Genomic DNA, 21,465 nt, shown 5'->3' with positions numbered 1-21,465 from the left:
ATGTTCTCTGTGTATATAAATCTCCCCACTGTATTTTCCACTGAATGCATCCGATGAAGTGAGCTGTAGCTCACAAAAGCTTATGCTCAAATAAATTTGTTAGTCTCTAAGGTGCCACAAGTACTCCCTTTCTTTATGTGGAATTTAATTACCCTACTTGGTGGTTTAGCTAAAGCTCTTCAGAAGAGATTATGGTATCCCAGTACATACTACAGAATGAGTCTTTGCATAGGCCTTAAATTTAGCTGGTAGTACATAACTGTTGCTCTTATTTCATGCCTTACCTCATGTCTGTCCTGATGTCAGGCATTTAATTTTGTTGTGACCTATTCAGTTAGTCCAGCAGTTTTATTTGGAAGGTTTGGGGTTGGAGTAGGGTTACCATATGTCCAGATTTTCCTGGACATGACCTCTTTTGGGCTCTTCCAATCTCTGTCTGGGAAGATTTTTGAAATATGAACAAAAATGTCCATGATTTTTCCTTGCTCCAACATTGACTCTGGTAGAACTGCAATTTCTGGCATGTCCTAATAGCAGCATGCACTTTTACTGGTTTGCTATCCTTACTTCTGTGCCGCTGCTGGTGGCACTGCTTTCAGAGCTGGGCAGACGGAGAACGGCAACTGCTGGCTGGCTGCCCGGCTCTTAACGTAGTGCCGCTGCCAGCAGCAGTAAGGATGACATGGTATTGATTGTTTAGTCGCTGAAAGGGATCCTGCTTGTACAGCGCACAACTGCAGGCATACATCTGGTAAACACTTTCATGGCTATTTGATGTGCAATCAACCACTCTGAGAAAGATATGCTCCACAGAGAAATATGCATGGGCACAACAGGAAGAAGCACAGTAAGAAAGGACTGACTGTAAGAAAGTACATTTAAATTTGATTTACGTTTATATTTGACAGGTTTCAGAGGAACAGCCGTGTTAGTCTGTATTCGCAAAAAGAAAAGGAGTACTTGTGGCACCTTAGAGACTAACCAATTTATTTGAGCATGAGCTTTCGTGAGCTACAGCTCACTTCATCAGATGCATACCGTTGAGGCCATTACACTTGTTTATAAATGTTAGATATTCAAAGTAGAAACTGTCTAGCAGAAGCACTGGAACAAAGTATGTAGGGAGACTGTGGAATCTCTGGCATTGAGATTTTTAAGAACAGGTTGGACAAACACCTGTCAGGGATACTCTAGATAGGACTGCACCCAAACTATAACTCATCCAAACACCCAGTGCTGGCTCTTTCTAGGCACAGTATTAGAGCCCAAGAAGTATCATGTAACTTTGTCACAAGTAAAGATCAAAACACTGCTATAGCTTCAAAGGACGCTTTAGCCAATTCTCTCACTGTTTTTGGCAGTTCAAGATTTTTCACCATCAGAGGTTAAGAAGTTAAACGTGGTCTTCACCTGGTGCCCCCAGATAACTTTTTCTTCACTATCTTTTCTTTCTGTCTTTTCTATTTGCTGTAGGGAAATAAAGGATACTTATCTTCTTTCTCTGGTTGCTGCTGTTTGGCAACTAACCGAGTGAAAGTCACATTGTTCTGGAATGGAAATTTGTAAATGCTTCATGGAAAGACTTAAATTAAACTTTCATTGTAACCCTCTGTTTTCAGTCTGAAAAATTCCCTTTCAGGACTAAACTTTTCCATCGTGGATCTCAGCCCACAGGGGAATTATTCTGGAAAGAGGGAAGGAAATCTGATCAATGGTTTCTGAGTCATGGGTGTGTGAAAACAAACACCCTTTTAAGGTAATTTTGCTCACCAAAACTCAAAGTGGTGAATGCCCCACCCCCAGCACTGGCAAGGGCGTGCGCCCTCAGGAAAACTACAGGAAAACTGGACTGAGTTGAAAAACAGGTGCGTGGGTCACGTTGCCCCTGGAGCGCCCATTCAGTGATTGACACGCTCGGCGCTCAGCAGCTTCCCTGCCTCCGTCGCTCTGTAATCGATTGATTTTCGCTCGCGTGCTGTCCGGGGCTGGAGGAGGGAGGAAGCCGTTTACCTGCCCCTCCTCCGCCAAACAGCCCACGAGCCAAGGCAGAGGCGGGGCCGTTTCACTCGCTGACAGGCCTTGGCCCTGGCGGGCACCCATACGGCCTGTCGCGGGAACAGCGGGCCGACCTTTTGTCCCGCGGAGGGAGCGATGCGAGACGTGCTAGTGACGTCACCGCAGTCGCTGACTACCGCCCGAGCCCCGCGCGCCAAATTCGAACGCGGCAACCGGCGAGCGCGCGAGAGCACCCGCTGAGGGCCAGCAGCATCCACCCGGCTCGCGCGGCGGCGGCAGCAGCAGCAGCGTCTCCATGGCCACCCCCCCCAAGCGCGGCCGGGCCCAGAGCGGCATCAAGAAGATCGCCATAGAGGGCAACATCGGTGAGATCCCGCCGCGCGGCCCTGGCCCCTCCGGGACCAGCGCTGAGGCGCCGCCGTTCCTCACCTCTCCCGCCCTCCCCTGAGGTGACCTACCGCCATCCCTTGGCGGGAAGCGCCGGGACCTGCCGGGCCAGCCTCCTGTCCCGGCTGCTGGGCCAGCCGCTGCCGCCCTGGGATCACCTGCCCAGGGAGCCTCCTTCCGAGCCCGCCCGGCAGCTGGTTGTGCCCTAGGTCGCCACTGCCCTCCGAGCCCGGAGCGTGCCCTTTCCCTGTCCGCAAACCCGAGCGCTGCCTGCCAACGGCCCTCAGCCATGGGGAGAAGGCAACTCTGCCCGTGGCTGTGAAGCCCTGGTGGGGACTGGCCTGGACGGGGACTTCTGCCGCACTTCCCCGCTTTGCCTCGGCTGTTCCTACCGGGCATGCTGAAAACACACCCATGCCACGGCAGTGGTTTCCGTTGTGTGTCTTCACAGCGCTTTACAAAGATTGACCCTTTCGACATCCCTGGGGAGCTGGCTACGTTTGGGAAATTGTCTGGACCAGCTCCCCGTGTCCACGCAACTGCTCTGAATTAAAGCGATTTTCAGTCTGCAATAGAGTGGCCACACGGGGAGCTCAGCTTATTCCACAGTAGCTGGTCCTATTGTGGTGTGGTAGCCCTGTTGGTCCCAAGAGATTCAGAGAAGCAAGGCGGGTGAGATAATATTTTTATTGGACCAACTTCAGCTGGTGAGAGAAAAAAGCTTTCAAGCTCACACAGAGCTTCATGTCAGCTATTCCTGTCAGTTTCCCTGCTGAAGCAAGCCCTTAGGTTAGGAAATCTGATCTAACAAGAATATACATCAGGAAAACAAAGCAGGAAGTAACTTGGGAAGTTGCTAGTAGTGTTACAAGTACTGGATTGCAATACTGAAGATGTTATCCTTTACTCTATTCAAGTTCCTGGTTTGAACAAATGTATTTCTTTCTGTAGTATTCTTGCCAGATTTTTGTTTTATGAGTTAGGGCATCAGAAATGTTTGTGCAAGCAGACATGATCAGCTCAAGTCCCTTTAGTTCCTTTTTAATCCTGGTAAATAATTATCACTATCTCCTTCTCCAAACTAGTCTCCTGACTTTTATTGTTTCTCAGGATATTCTATGCTATTTTATTTTATACTAGTGAAGAGAAACCAGTTTAACTTGCTCTGAAGGCCAGGGAGTGCCTCAGGTTGTTCAGTCACAGGATGAGCTAAACGTTTTTGGCCCCAGAGTGCCATGTAGGAATTGAGATCAGAATTTCCCATGGTTCGTACCACTTCACTGATCTATTGCTCCTCCAGCTCTTGGTAGCTTTATTTATTCTCATTTTAATGTACTTTTTTTTGTTTGTTTTGAAGCACTCCATTCTTTTGCTTTGTGGCAGACTAATCTACTGGCTTTGTAACTGACGCTCCTTGTGGGGAGACAAATGACAGGATGGTGCCTTTGTAACTTTACCAGGGAGATCACCAGTTGCCTTTAAATTTCTTAATTAAAAGCTTTCTTTCTTGCCTGAAAATAAGTTAGAAGAAAAATTATGTGGTACACTCTGAGAAGTTAAATTTACTTTTAAAAGTTAACTAAACAAAAAGATGAAGTAGGATGTGTCAGTAGTACCTAAATGTCACTTCACCTAGAATACTAACATAGACCAAGATTGTCTTTACTAGGGAAAAGGTGTATTTTTAACCCATGTTAAACTAACCCATGTTAAAATAATGAAAACAAGACGGTTATAGTTTTTTTAACCCATATTAGTTGCTGGAAGTAAACTGTAGGGGGAGCCCTTGATTTAAATTTTTTTCTCAAGTAGAAGACAAGGTCGAAGCATCTTGAGGCACATGGGTGTATTGATAGAAAACATTGTCACACTGACAAATGCACAAAAAACATTTTCACACAGAAAATGCACACAGTTAAACTTCTGCATTTTCTGATTTATATTTTAAAGTCTACAGCCACAATAGTTTGTCTATGTTGCCATACCTAGTATTGTATAGGATATGAACTTAAGCTGCTAATAACTTACATTACATGGGCACTTACAAAAGAACTCACTTAGCAGTTCATTCCTAGATTCAAGCATTCAGACTTAAAATTTTCTGCAGTGCATGCACAATTGCCTGTTTCCATTCATTAATAACTTAATGTCCAGTTTTTCAGACTTGCTTAGTGAGGATAATTCATGTACTAAGTTTAATGTTCATCCATTCTTTGGGAGGGGGGGGGAAGTTTGACAATAGCGAGAAGTTTTTTCACCCATATAGAAAAATGGTGAAAATTTTTTTCTGAAACGATTATCTTTGCTTAGCAATCATTAATTTTTCCAGAAAGTTATGAATAATTCAAAAGTTATTAGTGAAAATTGTTCTGTGGCATTAAGTATAGCACTTCATTCCAGGTGACTAATATAGTGAAGTATTTAATGTCAACTTTTTTCCCTTGTTTTAGCTCCACAATAAACATCCCATAATCATTAGGTTCCCTGTTTAATATGTTCTAGCATGCTTCTGCTACTCTGCTATAGAATATAGTCTGCACACGAGGTCAGGGTCAGATTATATTTTCAGAAATTTTACAGAAAATATTATATTTACAGAAAATATTATACAACTGATGGTTGTTACGGGCAAGGGAAAAAGATTCAATTGATCTCATTGGCCTTGTTCCAAGACCTAATCTACGTATGGATGCTGTAATACTGCAGGAGGAGAATGTACTGGGGAGGTCTTCTCATGAAGCCAGTGATGCATGGGAAGTGGAGGTTGCATTTGATGGAACCTGGAAAACGGAGTATCTAGTGGCTAACAATTAACCACTTCCATTACTTTCTGACAGATGTATTTATTGTTCTCTTTTCCAACAGCTGCAGGAAAATCAACATTTGTGAATATTCTCAAACAAGTTACCCAGGAATGGGAAGTTGTTCCTGAGCCTGTAGAAAGATGGTGCAATGTTCAAAGCTGCCAAGAGGATTATGAGGTATGATGATAGCCTTTGACTTTTATTGAGATTAGTATTTCATATTATTTGCCCATTATTGAGCAAGGAGAAACTGCATCTTTGGGATCAAGGCCTCTTCTAATCTAATAAAACAATAATAAAAATATGATCTGTGTGTATATATATACCTGGAATAGTAACAGTTTAATCAACTCTCATCATATTCATTTGGATTCTTTTCACCTTTGTAGGCTTTGACCCTTATTAAACAACCTTGTGATGCTCAAATGGAATGTGTGTTTACACTCGTGCATGTTTAAGACAAAGTAGGTATGGGGAGTGTAGTAATCCTTTCGGCCAGACTTACAAGTGTATTGCAGAGTAAACACCATTTACACCTAATCGGCACAAATATTGGAAAAATGCCAGTCCTTGCTTGCATGGCCTCTCCCACTTGAGCACCACTGGCTTTGTCTATACTGGCACTTCATCAGCAAAACTTTTGCATGGCCTCTCCCACTTGAGCACCACTGGCTTTGTCTATACTGGCACTTCATCAGCAAAACTTTTGTCGTTCAGAGTTGTTAAAAAAAACACACACCCCCGAACAACAAAAGTTTTACAGACAAAAAGCACTGGTGTGAACAGCGCTTTGTCGGCAGGAGAACTGTCGCTCTTGGGGGTGGAAGTTTTTTGTCAAGCAGGAGAGCTCTCTCCTGCTGACAAACAGCAGCACAGCCATGTCACTAAAAGTTGTGTACTGTAGCCATAGCCTAAAACATGACAAGGAAGTATTGGAAAGACATAGCTCAGATTTGATAATATATCTCTGTGAAGAAAACATAGAATAGTTCAGATGTCCTAGGAGATACCTTCTGAAACCTTTGGCAAAAGAATGTGAGCTGCTGATTAAATTGTTTATATAATCTGGTTTCGATTTTGATATTTGTATTCTAAACCTGGATCTATAACTATTTCAGCTTGCTTCATGGCTGCCACCTAAGGGCACAAGTCATGATGTCTGTGCACAGTAGTGCTATCACTGAGCCATAAAGGAACTTTTTTAAATGTAAAAAATAGTACAATGTATTTTGACACACTAAACCAGAGGTGGGCAAACCACAGCCCCCGGCCCCTGAGCTCCTGGCCTGGGAGGCTCGCCCCCAGCCCTCCCCAGCTGTTCCCCCTTCCCCGCAGCCTCAGCTCACTGCACTGCCAGTGCCGTGCTCTGGGCGGCGGAGCAGCGAGCTCCTGGGGCAGCGCAGCTGCAGAGCCTGGCCTGACCTGGGGCTCTGTGCTGTGCAGCGTGGCTGCCTGTCCTGGTGCAGCCGCACCACCAGCGCTCCAGGCAGCGGGATAAGGAGGCGGGGAGTGGGGGGATTGAATAGAGAGCAGGGGAGTTCAGGGGTGTGGATAGGGGTCTGGGCTGTCAGAGGGCGGGGAACAGGGTGGTTGAATGGAGATGGGGTCCTAGGGGGGCAGTCAGAAAGGAGGGGGGGATTGGATGGGGGGGCAGTCAGGGGCAGGCGTTCTGGGGGAAGTCAGGGGACAGAGAGAAGGGGTGGTTGGATGTGGCAGGGGTCCCGGGGTGCTGTCAGGAAGGGGGGGGTTAAATGGGGTGGGGGGAGTAGGACAGGGAGTCCGGGGACGGTCAAGGAGAAGGGGGGAGTGGATGGGGGCAGGGGTCGCAGGGGGGCAGTCAGAAAGGAGAGGGGGGAGTTGGATGGGGCGGCAGGGGGCAGTTGGGGCAGGAGGTCAGGGGACAGAGAGCGGGGGGTGGATGGGTCAGGGGTCCGGGGGGAGGGGGGTGAGAAGCAGGAGGGGTCAGATACGGGGCCGGGGTTGGGCCATGCCTGGCTGTTTGGGGAGGCACAACATCCCCTAACTGGCCTTCCATACAATTTCAGAAACCCGATGCGGCCCTCTGGCCAAAAAGTTTGCCCACCCCTGCACTAAACAAAAGTTTTAAACAGTGAAGGCATTTGCCTCATCTACCATTTATTGGTCAAAAAGTGTGTGCTTGTACTAGGTCATCCAAACCAAGCAACTTTTCACAGCCCTTTTGGGTTGCAATGAAGAAGTTTTTGGAGATCCTGGCAATTACAGATTGGTAAGTCTAATGTTTGTACCGGACAAATTAGTTGAAACAATAGTAAAGAATAAAATTGTCAGACACATAGAAGAACATAAATTGTTGCGCGAAAGTCAACATGGTTTCTGTAAAGGGAGACCATGTCTTACTAATCTATTAGAGTTCTTTGAGGGGGTCAACAAACATGTGGACAAGGGGGATCCAGTGGACATAGTGTACTTAGATTTCCAGAAAGCCTTTGACAAGGTCCTTCACCAAAGGCTCATACGTAAATTAAGTTGTCATGGGATAAGAGGGAAGATCCTTTTATGGATTGAGAACTGGTTAAAAGACAGGGAGCAAAGGGTAGGAATAAATGGTAAATTTTCAGAATGGAGAGGGGTAACTAGTGGTGTTCCCCAAGGATCAGTCCTAGGACCAATCCTGTTCAACTTATTCATAAATGATCTGGAGAAAGGGGTAAACAGTGAGGTGACAAAGTTTGCAGATGATACTAAACTGCTCAAGATAGTTAAGACCAAAGTAGACTGTGAAGAACTTCAAAAAGATTTCACAAAACTAAGTGATTGGGCAACAAAATGGCAAATGAAATTTAATGTGGATAAATGTAAAGTAATGCACACTGGAAAGAATAACCCCAACTATACATATGATATGATGGGGGGCTAATTTAGCTACAACTAATCAGGAGAAAGATCGTGGAGTCCTCGTGGATAGTTCTCTGAAGACGTCCACGCAGTGTGCAGCAGCAGTCAAAAAAGCAAACGGGATGTTAGGAATCATTAAAAAAGGGATAGAGAATAAGATGGAAAATATCTTATTGCCTTATATAAACCCAATGTACGCCCACATCTTGAATACTGCATACAGATGTGGTCCCCTCATCTCAAAAAAGATATACTGGCATTAGAAAAGGTTCAGAAAAGGGCAACTAAAATGATTAGGGGTTTGGAACGGGTCCCATATGAGGAGAGATTAAAGAGGCTAGACTTTTCAGCTTGGAAAAGAGGAGACTAAGGGGAGAATATGATAGAGGTCTATAAAATCATGAGTGGTGTGGAGAAAGTGAATAAGGAAAAGTTATTTACTTGTTCCCATAATATAAGAACTAGGGGCCACCCAAATGAAATTAATGGGTAACAGGTTTAAAACAAATAAAAGGAAGTTCTTCTTCACTCAGTGCACAGTCAACCTGTGGAACTCCTTGCCTGAGGTGGTTGTGAAGGCTAGGACTATAACAGGGTTTAAAAGAGAACTGGATAAATTCATGGCGGTTAAGTCTATTATTGGCTGTTAGCCAGGATGGGCAAGGAATGGTGTCCCTAGCCTCTGTTTGTCAGAGGATGGAAATGGATGGTAGGAGAGAGATCACTAGATCATTACCTGTTAGGTTCACTCCCTCTGGGGCACCTGGCATTGGCCACTGCCGATAGACAGGATACTGGGCTGGATGGACCTTTGGTCTGACCCAGTATGGTCATTCTTATCTTCTTATGAGATGAATGCTCATAATGGTTGAGATCCTCTAATTGCCCATTTCAAGTCAAGGATTGGTATCTGTGGCCATCGATGTGGTAACGTTACTTAATTGTAGCCAAAAACCAGCTGCGTATAATAAAATTATCCTGTGCAGTTTAGCTTTGACATATAGCATTTTTGCCTGAGAAATTTACAACTGAAATGTCAACAATCTAACAATAGTTTTACAACTAATTAATAATGAAAGTTTAAAAGGAAAAGTTAATATTGCTTAATTGTGTAACTTAAGCAGATATATTTCTGTTTATAATAGAAATGTAGCCCTGGAAGGAATCTCAAGAAGTCACTAGTTCATCCCCCTGTGCTGAGACAGAATTAAGTATGCCTTCTGGGATAGTGTAGGTTATTGGTGAGCATACATGCACATTAAATATATTTATATGCTCACCTTAAGACCAATGGGAGCTGTGTGTTCTAGTGGTTAGAATACAGGCATGGGAGTCAGTTACCCAAGGCCACACAACAGGTCAGTGGCAGAGTTGGGAAGTGTCTGCTCCTCAGTTTCTCTGTTTATAAAAATTGCCCATGTACTCATTTTATAAAAGTCCTTAGAGGCAAGCGATTACAGAAGTGCAAAATAGTAATTATTATCATTAGTAAGTTTTCTGATGTCCACATTACGTAGTCTATTTTCAATTGTACCTTTGTTAAATCAAAGCCACTTTTTTCATAAACAAAACAAAGGCACTCCTTTCCGCTCTACCCCCACTTCCTACACACAGTACAAAGATTATGACCAGACAAAATTTGTAATTTTCTTTATATAGGCCTGTGCCAAAACAGAACACTATTTGTCCAAAACACATAATTGGTTGCTGAATTTAACTCAAGTTTTGCGGCATTTGACCTTTGGTGTCTCACGCCTTGCAATGTGCCTGATGTGAATATGACTTGCAAACCCGTGCATGAAATCTTCTCCATAGGTGAATAAAGGTAAAATGCTGCACAGTTCATAACTGTGTTTTCCCAAACAAAAAACAGTTGGGTTGTGCTCTCACACACTATGCCCCAATGTTGCAGGGGGTCTCAGAGAAGTGCAGGATGCAATTCTCAGCACAACGAAGGGAGTTAAGATGTGTGCAAATGACACTCACACTTATAAATGGAGATTAAGAGTAGTTGGAGACAATTCTAGGCCTGAAAAAAGAGACTACACCATTTTGTCATGATAAGCAATTTTGGGCATTTTAGAGGTAACTTAGATAAGTTGGACCCCATAATCATTGGGTGACTTACTTTGTTAAAAATAGGAGCTGACGACATCACAGAAGAGTGGAGGGAATGTGCTTCAGATGATGTATGAGAAACCGGACCGGTGGTCTTTCACCTTCCAGACGTATGCCTGCCTGAGTAGAATCCGGGCTCAGCTCAAATCCCTTAATGGGAAAATCAGGGAGGTGGAGAACCCTGTGGTCTTCTTTGAGCGATCTGTGTATAGCGACAGGTATGTTTAATATGTGGACACTTGGCTGAGTATTAGAATCCTTGTATGACTAGAAAGCAGATGAGCTTTCATAAGCACTTAAGGACCAGTGGTTTGTGACTGGCTCTGGTGAGTTTACGATATTATCAGTGGATCCATTGTTCACTTTCTCTCCATATTATTGTACAATGAGGTCATTTTACCAATTCAAACAATAACTTTGTTGTATTAATGAAATTATATTAAATATATGTAATTTTCTGTCCTCTTAAAAAAAAAGGGAGGGGGGCAGAGTTGAAGGGAGAAAGAAGAGCAAATTCTCTATCTCTCCCTAACTTTTGTTATTCCCATGTTCTTTGAGAGCTGCTCTATATTTGCTCCTAAGTGTCTTACCTTTCAGTCTCTGGCTGCAGGGGGTTGAACTTCACTATTGAGCCCCATGTCTGCAGTTTGGGGGTTAATAGTGCCCGAGGATAGTCCTAGCCAACTACCATGGTGCTTCAGTGGAGGAGCTAGGTGTACTGTCCTAAATGCTCTTGTTGCAGTCTCCAAAAGGTGGTGAACCTGTCAGAGAGGTAATAGAACATATGTCCGAACCCTGAACATGGCAGCTATGCATGACTCTGTGGGAAACTGCAACTGAAATAGCATGGGGTAGGGGACCAGATGTGTGGCAAGACTGCAGCCATCTAGAAAGAGAGCAAAGGGTTAAATACAATCTAGTAATAAGATCACCTGACTCCTTCAGGTGAGCCAGTGGAACAAAACTGTTAGGTTTTAGCGACACTATTCATGGATAATTGAGTTTCTTGCAATCTAAACATCGACCAGGCTACAAAAGTAGCTCATCCATTTTTTCCTAGATATGGCAGAGCATATTGAACTGGATATTTAAATAACATGAATTACATTTCCTCATTGTTTGATAAATCTTTTGGGTTTTAGGTATATTTTTGCATCTAACTTATATGAATCTGATTGCATGGATGAAACCGAATGGACGATTTACCAAGATTGGCATGAATGGATGAATAAGCAGTTTGGTCAAAGCCTTCAACTAGATGGAATCATTTATCTCAGAGCCACTCCTGAGGTGAGAAATAAAACTTTATGAATTTAGCAAGAATGAGAGTGCAATCAGATTGACCAATCTGAGCCTTGCCTATAAATCTTTGCCTACATGAGTTTAGAACTATTTTGCCAGGTTGCACTCTTCAATACTCCATAGAAAGTGGTGTATTTTTAAGGTGTCCACAAAACTACTGTTTTCTTGAGAAATCTCAGTTACGTTCAAACAAATCTTCAGCCCAAGCTGTCTGTATCAGAATCTTTATAAACTTGTGACTGCTCATGTTAAAACACCAACACCAGGCATGTTACCTAGTGGCAACACAGCTGTCTGGGAAATAAAGTTGGGGCAGAGAAAGTGGACTTCTGTCCAAGAAAATGCCTAGAAATAATATTTTGCCCATTTATATCAAGGATCTCAAAGTGCTTTATGTACATTAGTAAAGCCTCACATGTTCCTGTGAGATGATATTCTTTACAGATAAAGAAAACTGAAGCATAAAGAGATAAAGGAGACAATATAGCTGTTCTGCCTGAGAAGGTAAGATGACTTGGATTCAGAGCTCAGCCACTTTGCCCAAAAGAACACAGGACTAGTGGGCAGGGAGCAATGTACTAAAATCCACACACTGGATGGAGATTACAATGGAAAAACAGTGGAAATTCCATGGATTTTTGGGTCACAGATGAGTATCAGAAGTGCCTCTTTCTGGCTCTCAATCATTCTGAAGCCCATACCAATGCAAGCCTTGCTGCCTCGGTTTGCCTTGTTTGCCATAGGTTCTCTGGTATTCAGGTTCTTGTCCTTTCTGATGTGGTTCATGTGATATGTAGGTGTAGCTGTTGCTGATATAGTCAAAGTTAAAAGCTGTTTGGAAAACCTGGGTTCAGGGAGGGATGGGTTTCAAATTTTCCTATTTTCTGTCAGTATAGTTTTGACACTTTTTATTACCAGCCCTCGTCAGTAATAATTTCCAATGCAAATATCTTTACTGCTGCCTTGAGAAAGGACATTCACTGTGCAAGGTGGCCTGTTCCTGACTCCTTTTCTTTTGCCTGGATGCGTACTGTATTCAGTGATTGTCACTGGCATGGAGAGAATGGTTAAGGCTGCTTGCTCCCATATGATGCCATGTAGCTGTTTACCTTTTTGACTTTGATTATAGGCCCATCTGTTCTGTGACAAGGGGAAAGTATGGCCATAAGCAACTTGTCTAAGGTCAAAGTCAGAGGCAAAGCCAGGAATAGTACCCAGGTGTCCTAATTTCCAGTCCTTTGCTATAAACACTTAACCATAGTTAAGTCCGTTGGGCTGCTCTTTCCTTATTGCACTTTTCCGCTATTGCTGTAACTATTCCTTGGGGGAAGAATTCTTGGAATCCTATGCCAGTCCGGGACATATTTCTTGATAAGGGTAGATAGGAGCATTGTCAAAGTATTTGCATGAATGGAGGGGTACTCTCACTGTATAGAGTATTTGGTAGAAATATAAGGTATGGTGTAGATTTGGCTTGATCACTTTCTGTGGGCCTTAGCAAAGCCCACAGAAGAACTTGGAGCTATTGTGTGACTAACTGGTCACCTGTACAGGCAGAATTTAACGTGTCTAATGTTCCTGGAAAGCTTAGGGACTGCTCTTCACATCTTTGCAAGTCTTCCTGCATCTGTGTGTTTAAAGATTGCTCTAGGTGGTGCTGATGTGTCAGGGGATGCTTCAATTTTCCTGACTCTTATTTTTTGACAAGGCAAACACCTTACATTTACTCCCTTCCTAAGATCAAGTAATGCTAGATTGGGGCAAGGGGCGGGGTATAAGGCTACACTAGCATTGAGGAGCATGAAAATTCCAGTGTTTAAACTTCAGTTTAAATTATAATATCCTCATAAATAGTATAATACCTGTAAAAATAAAGAATATTATAGTATGTACAAAAAGATTATAAGTTTACAGTAGACATCTTTCTTGCAAATATTGCACCCTGTGTAATTGTAAAGGAATACATAAGTGCCCTTCCCTTTGTGCACGTTGTATCAAAGGTACTTAGCTTTTGGCATCTAGTGTTATGACATCGCAGAGCCCTGTGTTCATTCTTTTGAATCCCACACACCCTGTTATGTTTTCATCTTTGGCCTTGAATTTTATTTGTTCCTTTAAAGTATGACTAATTTGTGTGTTTACATCTTGTGAAAAGATAAAAAAAAAAAGGTCTTCAGACTGTCATTCCTGATCATAATTACGGAGTTTGCAGTGAGTACACAACCAAGTGAAAAATATATAAGAATGTGAAAGGAACACTGTAACCTAAAGACAGACACATGTTTAAATCCTTACAGATAATACTTTAGATTATTAAAACCAAAAGAACTTTAAAAATCCAATATACTTTACATTATTTATGCTGTTGACTTTTTGCATTTCATTCAGCTAGGACAATGTATGTAGACCAATGTATGTATGTAGTCAAGTGCACTTCTTGTACTGAACATACTAGCATAATGCTGTGGTGTTTGAGTTTCTATTACTATAGGGTAATATCTAAATAAAAAGTTTGAATTGCCCCATCACCACCACCAAAAATCAAGCCACTGACACTTTCTCTTCTGAGTTTTTCAATCTTAGCATTTTAAGAAAATTTCAAGTTTTGGCCTGAATTATTTGAACATGTTACTTTAAACCTGTAGATACTTAGATAAGCTATAGACAAGCTTCACAGTAGGAGTGATAGGCAAACTACTTGACCAAGTACTTGACCAAGAGTAAAGAATTCTTGGTTCTATTACTGGCTCTCCCACAAAGCTGGTTTGTAAATTTGACTTCTCTGTGCCTGGCTCTCAATTCATAAAGGGTATTTTTTTTAAATTGAGTTTTTGCCCCTTATATTCTGTTTTATGATTTATAAAGAGAGCTAAAAGGGGTGTGTGTTGAAAAATAAGAATATTTTTATTTTACAAAAATCAGGAATTTCAAGTTTGGTCTTCCCCTGTTTTGCCAAAGGACTTCTTGGTGGGCTCCAGAGACATTTTCTGAACTCTCACCTTCATTGGAGTGTTTGGGGTTGCTGAGACACCATTTCTCCCAAGGGCTCATGAACCTTTGGAATTAAGTAGATGTCAGCAAAACAAACAAGTTTTAAACAGGCTGCTTAAAAATTCCTTTTCTTCCAGGCTCTTAGCATGTCTGATGTCAGAATCCTCGTTCTCCAGAAACTAGACAAGACATGAGTTTCTAATGCTATAGAGACCATTTTCTTCTCCCTTTTATTTTAACTGTTCAGGCCCTCTTCGTACACCATAGTAAAGCAATAAAGGGCACAAACCCATCTCTTTTGCACATTACCATAAAAGATTATAAAAATAATCTCAGGGCATTGTGAACTTTAACATTTTCAATACTCTTTGTTATCTTCTGATAAAAGGTGCCATAAGTGCAAAGTAATATATGTAAATACCTTTTTTTAATAAAAGTCAGCAATAAAACTTTTCTACATATCACAAAGTCTGAAAAATGAAAAAAATGTTGTTGGAACTTTTAATTGAACCTGCCCCTTTACGCATCACATCCTTATTGTATGGAATACAGAAAAATAAACTTTTTTATTAGTGTACTGGAGTTTTAGGATGAACTTGAACTTTTGTTTTTTATATTGTCTTTAAGTGAAAGATTTACCTTTTGAATTTTTGAGTCCACAAAGGCAACAATAATTCTCAAGAATAGTTGTTCAGATTTCCCAATAAAAGGACATAATTGACTGGGAACTGGGAACATGGCTCCACAACAAAGCTTTTTATGTTGTTTTCAATAATCAAGTGAACCTTTAAGTGCCAATGTTGAAGAACTGATGCAAAGTTTCTCTTGTATTGTTTTTTTACCATTTTTTTGCCAGTTAACCAACAACACGTCATTGGCCTCCATTAGCTAAACGTGGAAGAATCTTTCTGTACTCCCAAAACTCACTCACTAGTGAAAGGGTGGCAATCTTTGCTAAGAGTGTAGGGTATTGGGCTTTTTTTTTTTTTTTTTTTTTTTAAAGCTTCAGGGAGTTGAAAATAAATTGGACTTTAATTCTTCTCTTGTAAATTGGTCTACTTTTTTTCTTTCTGCTTTTAGAAATGCTTAAATAGGATTTACTTGCGTGGAAGAGATGAAGAACAAGAAATTCCTATTGAATATCTGGAGAAACTTCACTACAAACATGAAAGCTGGCTTCAGCATAGAACATTACGGTAGGCTTATTTTTTATTTATTTATTTATTTATTTTTGGTGACTAACGCATACCTGGAAACATCTGATAGTGAAGGTGTTTGCCGGTGTCTTCCCCACGGTTTCAAATAAGACTTCAGTTGTCCTTGAAAATGTCAAACCATGATGGCTTTTAAAAATCAAGTATCTTATGTATTTGGGTCTCTTATAACTATATCTGAAAATGTCTTATTGGGCTCAGTTTCACAGGGTGTTGAACATTATTTGGGGGTCCAGGATGCCCTTCAATTCATGTTCAACTCAGCTAGAGCTGAGAGCATTTAGCAGTTTGCAGAACTGAGCTCAATGGGATACATAGCCTGGACATTACTGAAGTCACTTGGAGATGCTGGTCACTCAGCACACTGTAAATTCGAGGTTATTTATTTAGGACCCTAACCAAGGAATCTAGCTTTAGGGTCCTGTATTTAAAAATTAAGGATATAATTTATTAAGCGCTGCAGTTCTCCCAATCTGGGAGATTTTCATTGTTAAGATTGCTGTGATGAAAACTTGATTTATGACAGGTTTCAGAGGAACAGCCGTGTTAGTCTGTATTCGCAAAAAGAAAAGGAGTACTTGTGGCACCTTAGAGACTAACCAATTTATTTGAGCATGAGCTTTCGTGAGCTACAGCTCACTTCATCAGATGCATACCGTGGAAACTGCAGCAGACTTTATATATACACAGAGAATATGAATTATATGATTTATATTTACTTTGCAATTAATATAATTTCTCTCCTTTTCCTATTCCTACACCCCTATTTCTATATAGAACGGATTTTGAATACTTGGAAGAAGTACCCATCTTAACACTGGATGTTAATGAAGATTTCAAAGGCAACAAAGACCAGTATGAAAATATGATTGAAAAGGTAAAACTTAACAAGAAATACCAACTTTTTGCTATTTAAACATGTTGATAAACATTCAATACAAGATCACATTTATGTTCAAAGAAAACTATGTACTTTGGAACAGCAGTCTGTAACTTCAAAACCATCTCTCACCATAACTTTTCTGTGCAATATTTAACCTAAAGCTTTTTTTAAGGCACATTTGAGACCACCACTGGAACTGCCTCTGTGTGTGGGTGAGTGCATGTACGTGCACAAATATATGCACCTAGAGTCTCTGAGCAATACGAATCACTCCTCCATTCAACCCACTACTATCACCACTTTGAGTCAGTAACTAACATGTCAGAGTTCTGACCCAAAGCAGCAAGCAGAGAGAAGACCCACTGTAGGCTCTGTGGATTTCACTATTTGGAGAAAGGAAAAATTTGAGTAAATATATAAATCTTATTTGTGACACTGGCAGTATACAAGCCCATTGAAAGACTGTAATTAAAAAATAAAACTACTAATGCAGGGAGGAGATATATAAAATCATAAAACATACTTCACTGTTTACACATTAAGCATGTTTCTTAAACATTAAACAATCCAGTTTTCTTCTTGTGTAAATGATTTTCCAGCTTGATGTTACACTGGTTAAATAATCTTGTGTGTTCTTGACAGAGAGAAACTGTTCTTATGTTGCTGCCGTTCTACTCCAGTCATACACAACTACAAAATGTTTGTTAAAGAAGCAGACAAAAATGCCTCTGAAAAGCAGTTAGTAGGTGTGCAAACACAGTGGCTGCTTTTCAAATTTAGTTTCTCAATTTATTTGGGAAATGATGCGGAATATAAAATGGAGCTATTGCATTTTTGGATCAAATATATTTCTTTGAGTAGTTTTAAGGGAGAAATTAAACTAAGGGTTTTGTTACATCAATCTGGTCTATTTCTTAGCTAATGCTAAAGGGATAATTTTTCTACTCTAGGCCAACAAGTTGAACTTTCACTTGGATATTAATTGTTCTTGTGTGGTGTTGGCCAGTTAGTTCATAGCCATTTCAGTAAATGTTCAGTACTGAACATAGCTCAGATACTTTTATATTGTCTTTAAATTTTGCTAGTAATATTTATTTCACACTGCAGTAAAGCTTGTCCAGTTTCTCTGAGAAATAATTTGTTTACCTCACAAGGTGACTTACCCTTTGGTCTTGGTTTATCCATTAGGAAATAAGGTCATTTACCTGTTAAAATAGCCTGCATGGTCTCTGATGACTTTAGAGCAGGGTTGGGCAAATTCTTTGGCCCGAGGGTCACATCTGGGTTGCAAAACTGTATGGAGGGCCGGGTAGGGAAGGCTGTGCCTCCCCAAACAGCCTGGCCCCCACCCTCTATCCACACACACACACACCGGCCCAGCAGGAGCAGTGGGCCAGAGCGCTGGCGGTGAGGCAAGCTGAGGCTGCGGGGTAGGGTCTGGGGGCTAGCCTCCCCGGCCGGGAGCCTCAGGGGCCCTGGCCCACAAGCCGTAGTTTGCCCGCCTCTGGTTTAGAGCTTGTTACATGACCGAGCAACCTAAAACACCCTGACTGTAGTGATTGAATATGCTTCCTCACCAGCCCAGGGGGAAAGAGACTAGGAACTGGAATTCAACCTTTCCTGCATAGCACTGAGACTCTGCTGCAGAGTCAAGCCATTGGACACACATCTTAAAGTGTCCTAAGCTTTTGCTAGGGATCTTCTTAGTTGTTTTTGCATACAGTAGAGCCTCAGATTTATGAACACCTCGGGAATGTGTTGTTCGTAACTTTGAACAAAATGTTATGGTTGTTCTGTCAAAAGTTTACAACTGAACATTGACTTAATACAGCTCTGAAGCTTTACTTTCTTTCTTTGTCTGGCTTGTCCTCGTCTGTCCCTCCACGAACGCAAGTTGACGCTCCACCATTCCATTTTGTTGCAAGCACATTCTTTCTATTTCTGGCCAAACAGTTTTGTCATGGGATCAGCCCAGCGCGTTTTTGGTCTGCCCAGCGGTCGTTTGTGATCTCTGGGGATCCAGTCACTAATGTGGGTTGTCCACCTATTGTCTTGCCTGCGGACTACATGACCCGCCCATCACCTGCACTACATCGGTCACCTCTGTACGCCTTCTCTAATGCTTGTATCTAATGGATGATGAGCTGCCCATGAAGAAAATGAAAGAACTGTTTAATTCCACTGTTCTGCCAGCAGCGCTGTATGGAGCGGAAAACTGGTCAACGATGAAAGTGAGGGAAGAAAAAATTCGCTGTCACCCAGAGAGCAATGGAAAGGCGAATGTGTAAGATATTGCTCCATGATCACATACGGAATGAGGAGATCAGAAGGCGTACAGAGGTGACTGATGTAGTGCAGGTGATGTACGAAACTTTACTATACAGAAGAAAAATGCTGCTTTCCCTTTATTTTTTAGTAGTTCACTGTATTGTATTTGTGCTCTTTTGGGGGGGGTTGAAGGGGAGTGTCTCTGCTGCTGCCTGATTATGTACTTCCAGTTCAAATGAGGTGTGTGGTTGATTGGTTATTTCGTAACTCTGGTGTTCATAAATCTCAGGTTCTACTGTGTCTCTAATGCTGAAGAGCAAATTCTCAAATAGCTGCATGGGAGCTCATTTGTGTTCATATATTTGGAATGTTTATTTTCTGAACTTTTATATACATGTTGAAACTGCTCACCTTCCGTAACAACTTTAGATGTAATCTTAAAGAATCTTGTTGCAGTTTAGGACAGTTTTCACATGTCTTAGAAGCACTGAAGAATTCCACATCAGTACAATGTGTGGCTACCTAGGGTTCTTCACCTACTGAACTTCAGGAATCGTGGCTTTCTGCAACTCTGGCCACAAAATCACATGCTTTGTCATGGGATTTTATTTCACCCAGTAATTACACCTTGTACGGTATAAGGCAGTAGAGAGGTGAAAAGTCACTTCTCATAGATCTGTTTCATAAATACACTTCATTTGATTCAAAATATTTGCTTCTTTTGCAGGTCAAGAAATTTTTGAGCACTTTATAATCCTTTTGAAGAGCAAACAGAATCAAACTGTTCCAAACATCTGTGAGATCAGAGCTTGGGTTCAAATTTGGCTTTCTTATAAGGTGTCTGAAGAGGAGGGGTTCAGTGTCGTTGCTTTAACAAATTGTGAGGAACAAACACACTTTGTGATATTTGTTTTACAAAATTTATGTATAGATTATTTTCATAAACCAGTGGGCCTGTTCAGTGTTATAGAGAACAATTTACAAGTTACCCAACGCTACAAAGAGTCCCAGGAGCCCTTAATTACTACTCCTGTTTCTGATTAGAGTAATAAATTCCCATAGAGCACTCTTCCTATTTTGTCCCTAATTTGTATTTAATTCCCATGTAGTTAGGGGTTTTATCAGAACTGGTCTCCTGTATTTTTCAGTGGAATTTGAGAGTCTGCAAGGGAAGTTGTACATTCTGTAGCAGGTTCTTCCCAATTACGGGAAGAGGATATTGAGGGGAAGGGATTTCTGCTGATGAGGGAATTAATTTACATAAAGTCCCATACATCAAAATACAAAAATGTGTTTTGATAATTCCAGGAGATTGGTGGGGCTTTGCCCAGAATGAGTTGGATCAAAAACCAAACCTTAAGTACAATGCTCCTTCAACAAACTTCGGTGTCTGCCATTTTTGTGTCATTTTGTAAACTAAGGTATTTGAGAGTTTCCATCTGTTAGCGCTTGTTCTTTTTGTTTTATAACTTTTCCTATACAAAGTTATAAGATCTGTATAAATTATTTTTCATATTGGATAATTTCCATCTGAAATTTAGGAATCTGTTTTTGGTAGCCAGTAAATCCTTTTTTTTTTCTGTGGAGGCCAGCATCCACTTGTTGAATGCTGAAATAGAAGGTAAAACTATGTAAGCTGTCTTTAGGTTTTAAATTGTGTTTTTAAATGTGATGTGAATAGACTTTTAAATGTTGTCATGGTGGGAGTTACATTGTTCTTACCTAGCAATCTCCTGCTGTTTTAATTTCTTCTCTGGTTAACTGTTGGTTTTTCTGCAATGAAAAAGGGAGAACTTTGTGGAGCAACCACTATTTTAATGCACTGATCTTTGTAATGGTGATTTTTCTTTCAAATTCTGAAAAAATCATCAACCATTTAGTGTACACATCTTGAAATATGTACTGTATTTTGTGCTGTATTGTTTTGCATTCAATACTTTTTCTCAATATGTAATTATACACTTGGCTTTTGAATGCAAATATTCTGTTGTCACAGGATTTTATTATAATGGTGCTCATGTTCCCTGTCAATTTGGAGATAGAATCTCATACTGTGTGACTAGAATGATGTTTGAAAAATAAAAATGGATAGAAACTTTTTTGCACTTATTAAAATTGTTGGCTTTCAGTATCGTGTAACAGTTGTGCGTAGATTGGCGATATGTAATATTCATACAAGAGCTGAACTGATGTCAATATATGTCAAATTCTTGGAGGATATAAATTCACTACATTTTTTTAAATATTGTGTTACTGAGTCTAGATTTCCCACACATGGAAAATATGGAAAATGAATTACTAATTCCATATTTTTTCCAGACTTGTCCAGGACTGCAGAGGCAAAAGGAAAGACATTCTAAGATCTTAGCTCCAGAAACTGAGTTTATATAAAGCCAGTGTCTGACATTGATGAAGATTCAGTTCAGATTTAATTAAACATGCAACAGAAACCTTGAAAATATTCTTGCCAAATCTACACCAGACACTAGCAACCTATTTTTAAGCAAGTTGCAATTATCCGTTAGGTTTCAGCTGCCAGGATTTAATACTTTGGTGTGATCATGTGAGCATTGTTCAAAATCTTATGATAATTAAGATCTTCATG

General features: G+C 41.0%; 1 protein-coding gene across 1 annotated transcript; it reads left to right on the top strand.

Annotated features, from left to right (window-relative positions):
- The first annotated feature begins 1,967 nt into the window (after positions 1-1,967).
- Positions 1,968-20,975, top strand: DCK (deoxycytidine kinase). The gene is made up of 7 exons (XM_048847497.2): positions 1,968-2,381; positions 5,269-5,384; positions 10,227-10,420; positions 11,345-11,492; positions 15,576-15,691; positions 16,487-16,586; positions 19,588-20,975. Exons 1-7 carry the CDS (start codon positions 2,312-2,314, stop codon positions 19,612-19,614), a joined length of 771 nt encoding a protein of 256 aa, XP_048703454.1. The 5' UTR covers positions 1,968-2,311; the 3' UTR covers positions 19,615-20,975.
- Positions 20,976-21,465: the final 490 nt, after the last annotated feature.

The sequence above is a fragment of the Caretta caretta genome, chromosome 4 (genome assembly GCF_965140235.1).
Source record: "Caretta caretta isolate rCarCar2 chromosome 4, rCarCar1.hap1, whole genome shotgun sequence".
Classification (NCBI taxonomy): domain Eukaryota; kingdom Metazoa; phylum Chordata; order Testudines; family Cheloniidae; genus Caretta; species Caretta caretta.
The sequence above is the reverse complement of the archived record's forward strand: the minus strand, read 5'-3'. Positions and strand labels throughout refer to the sequence as shown.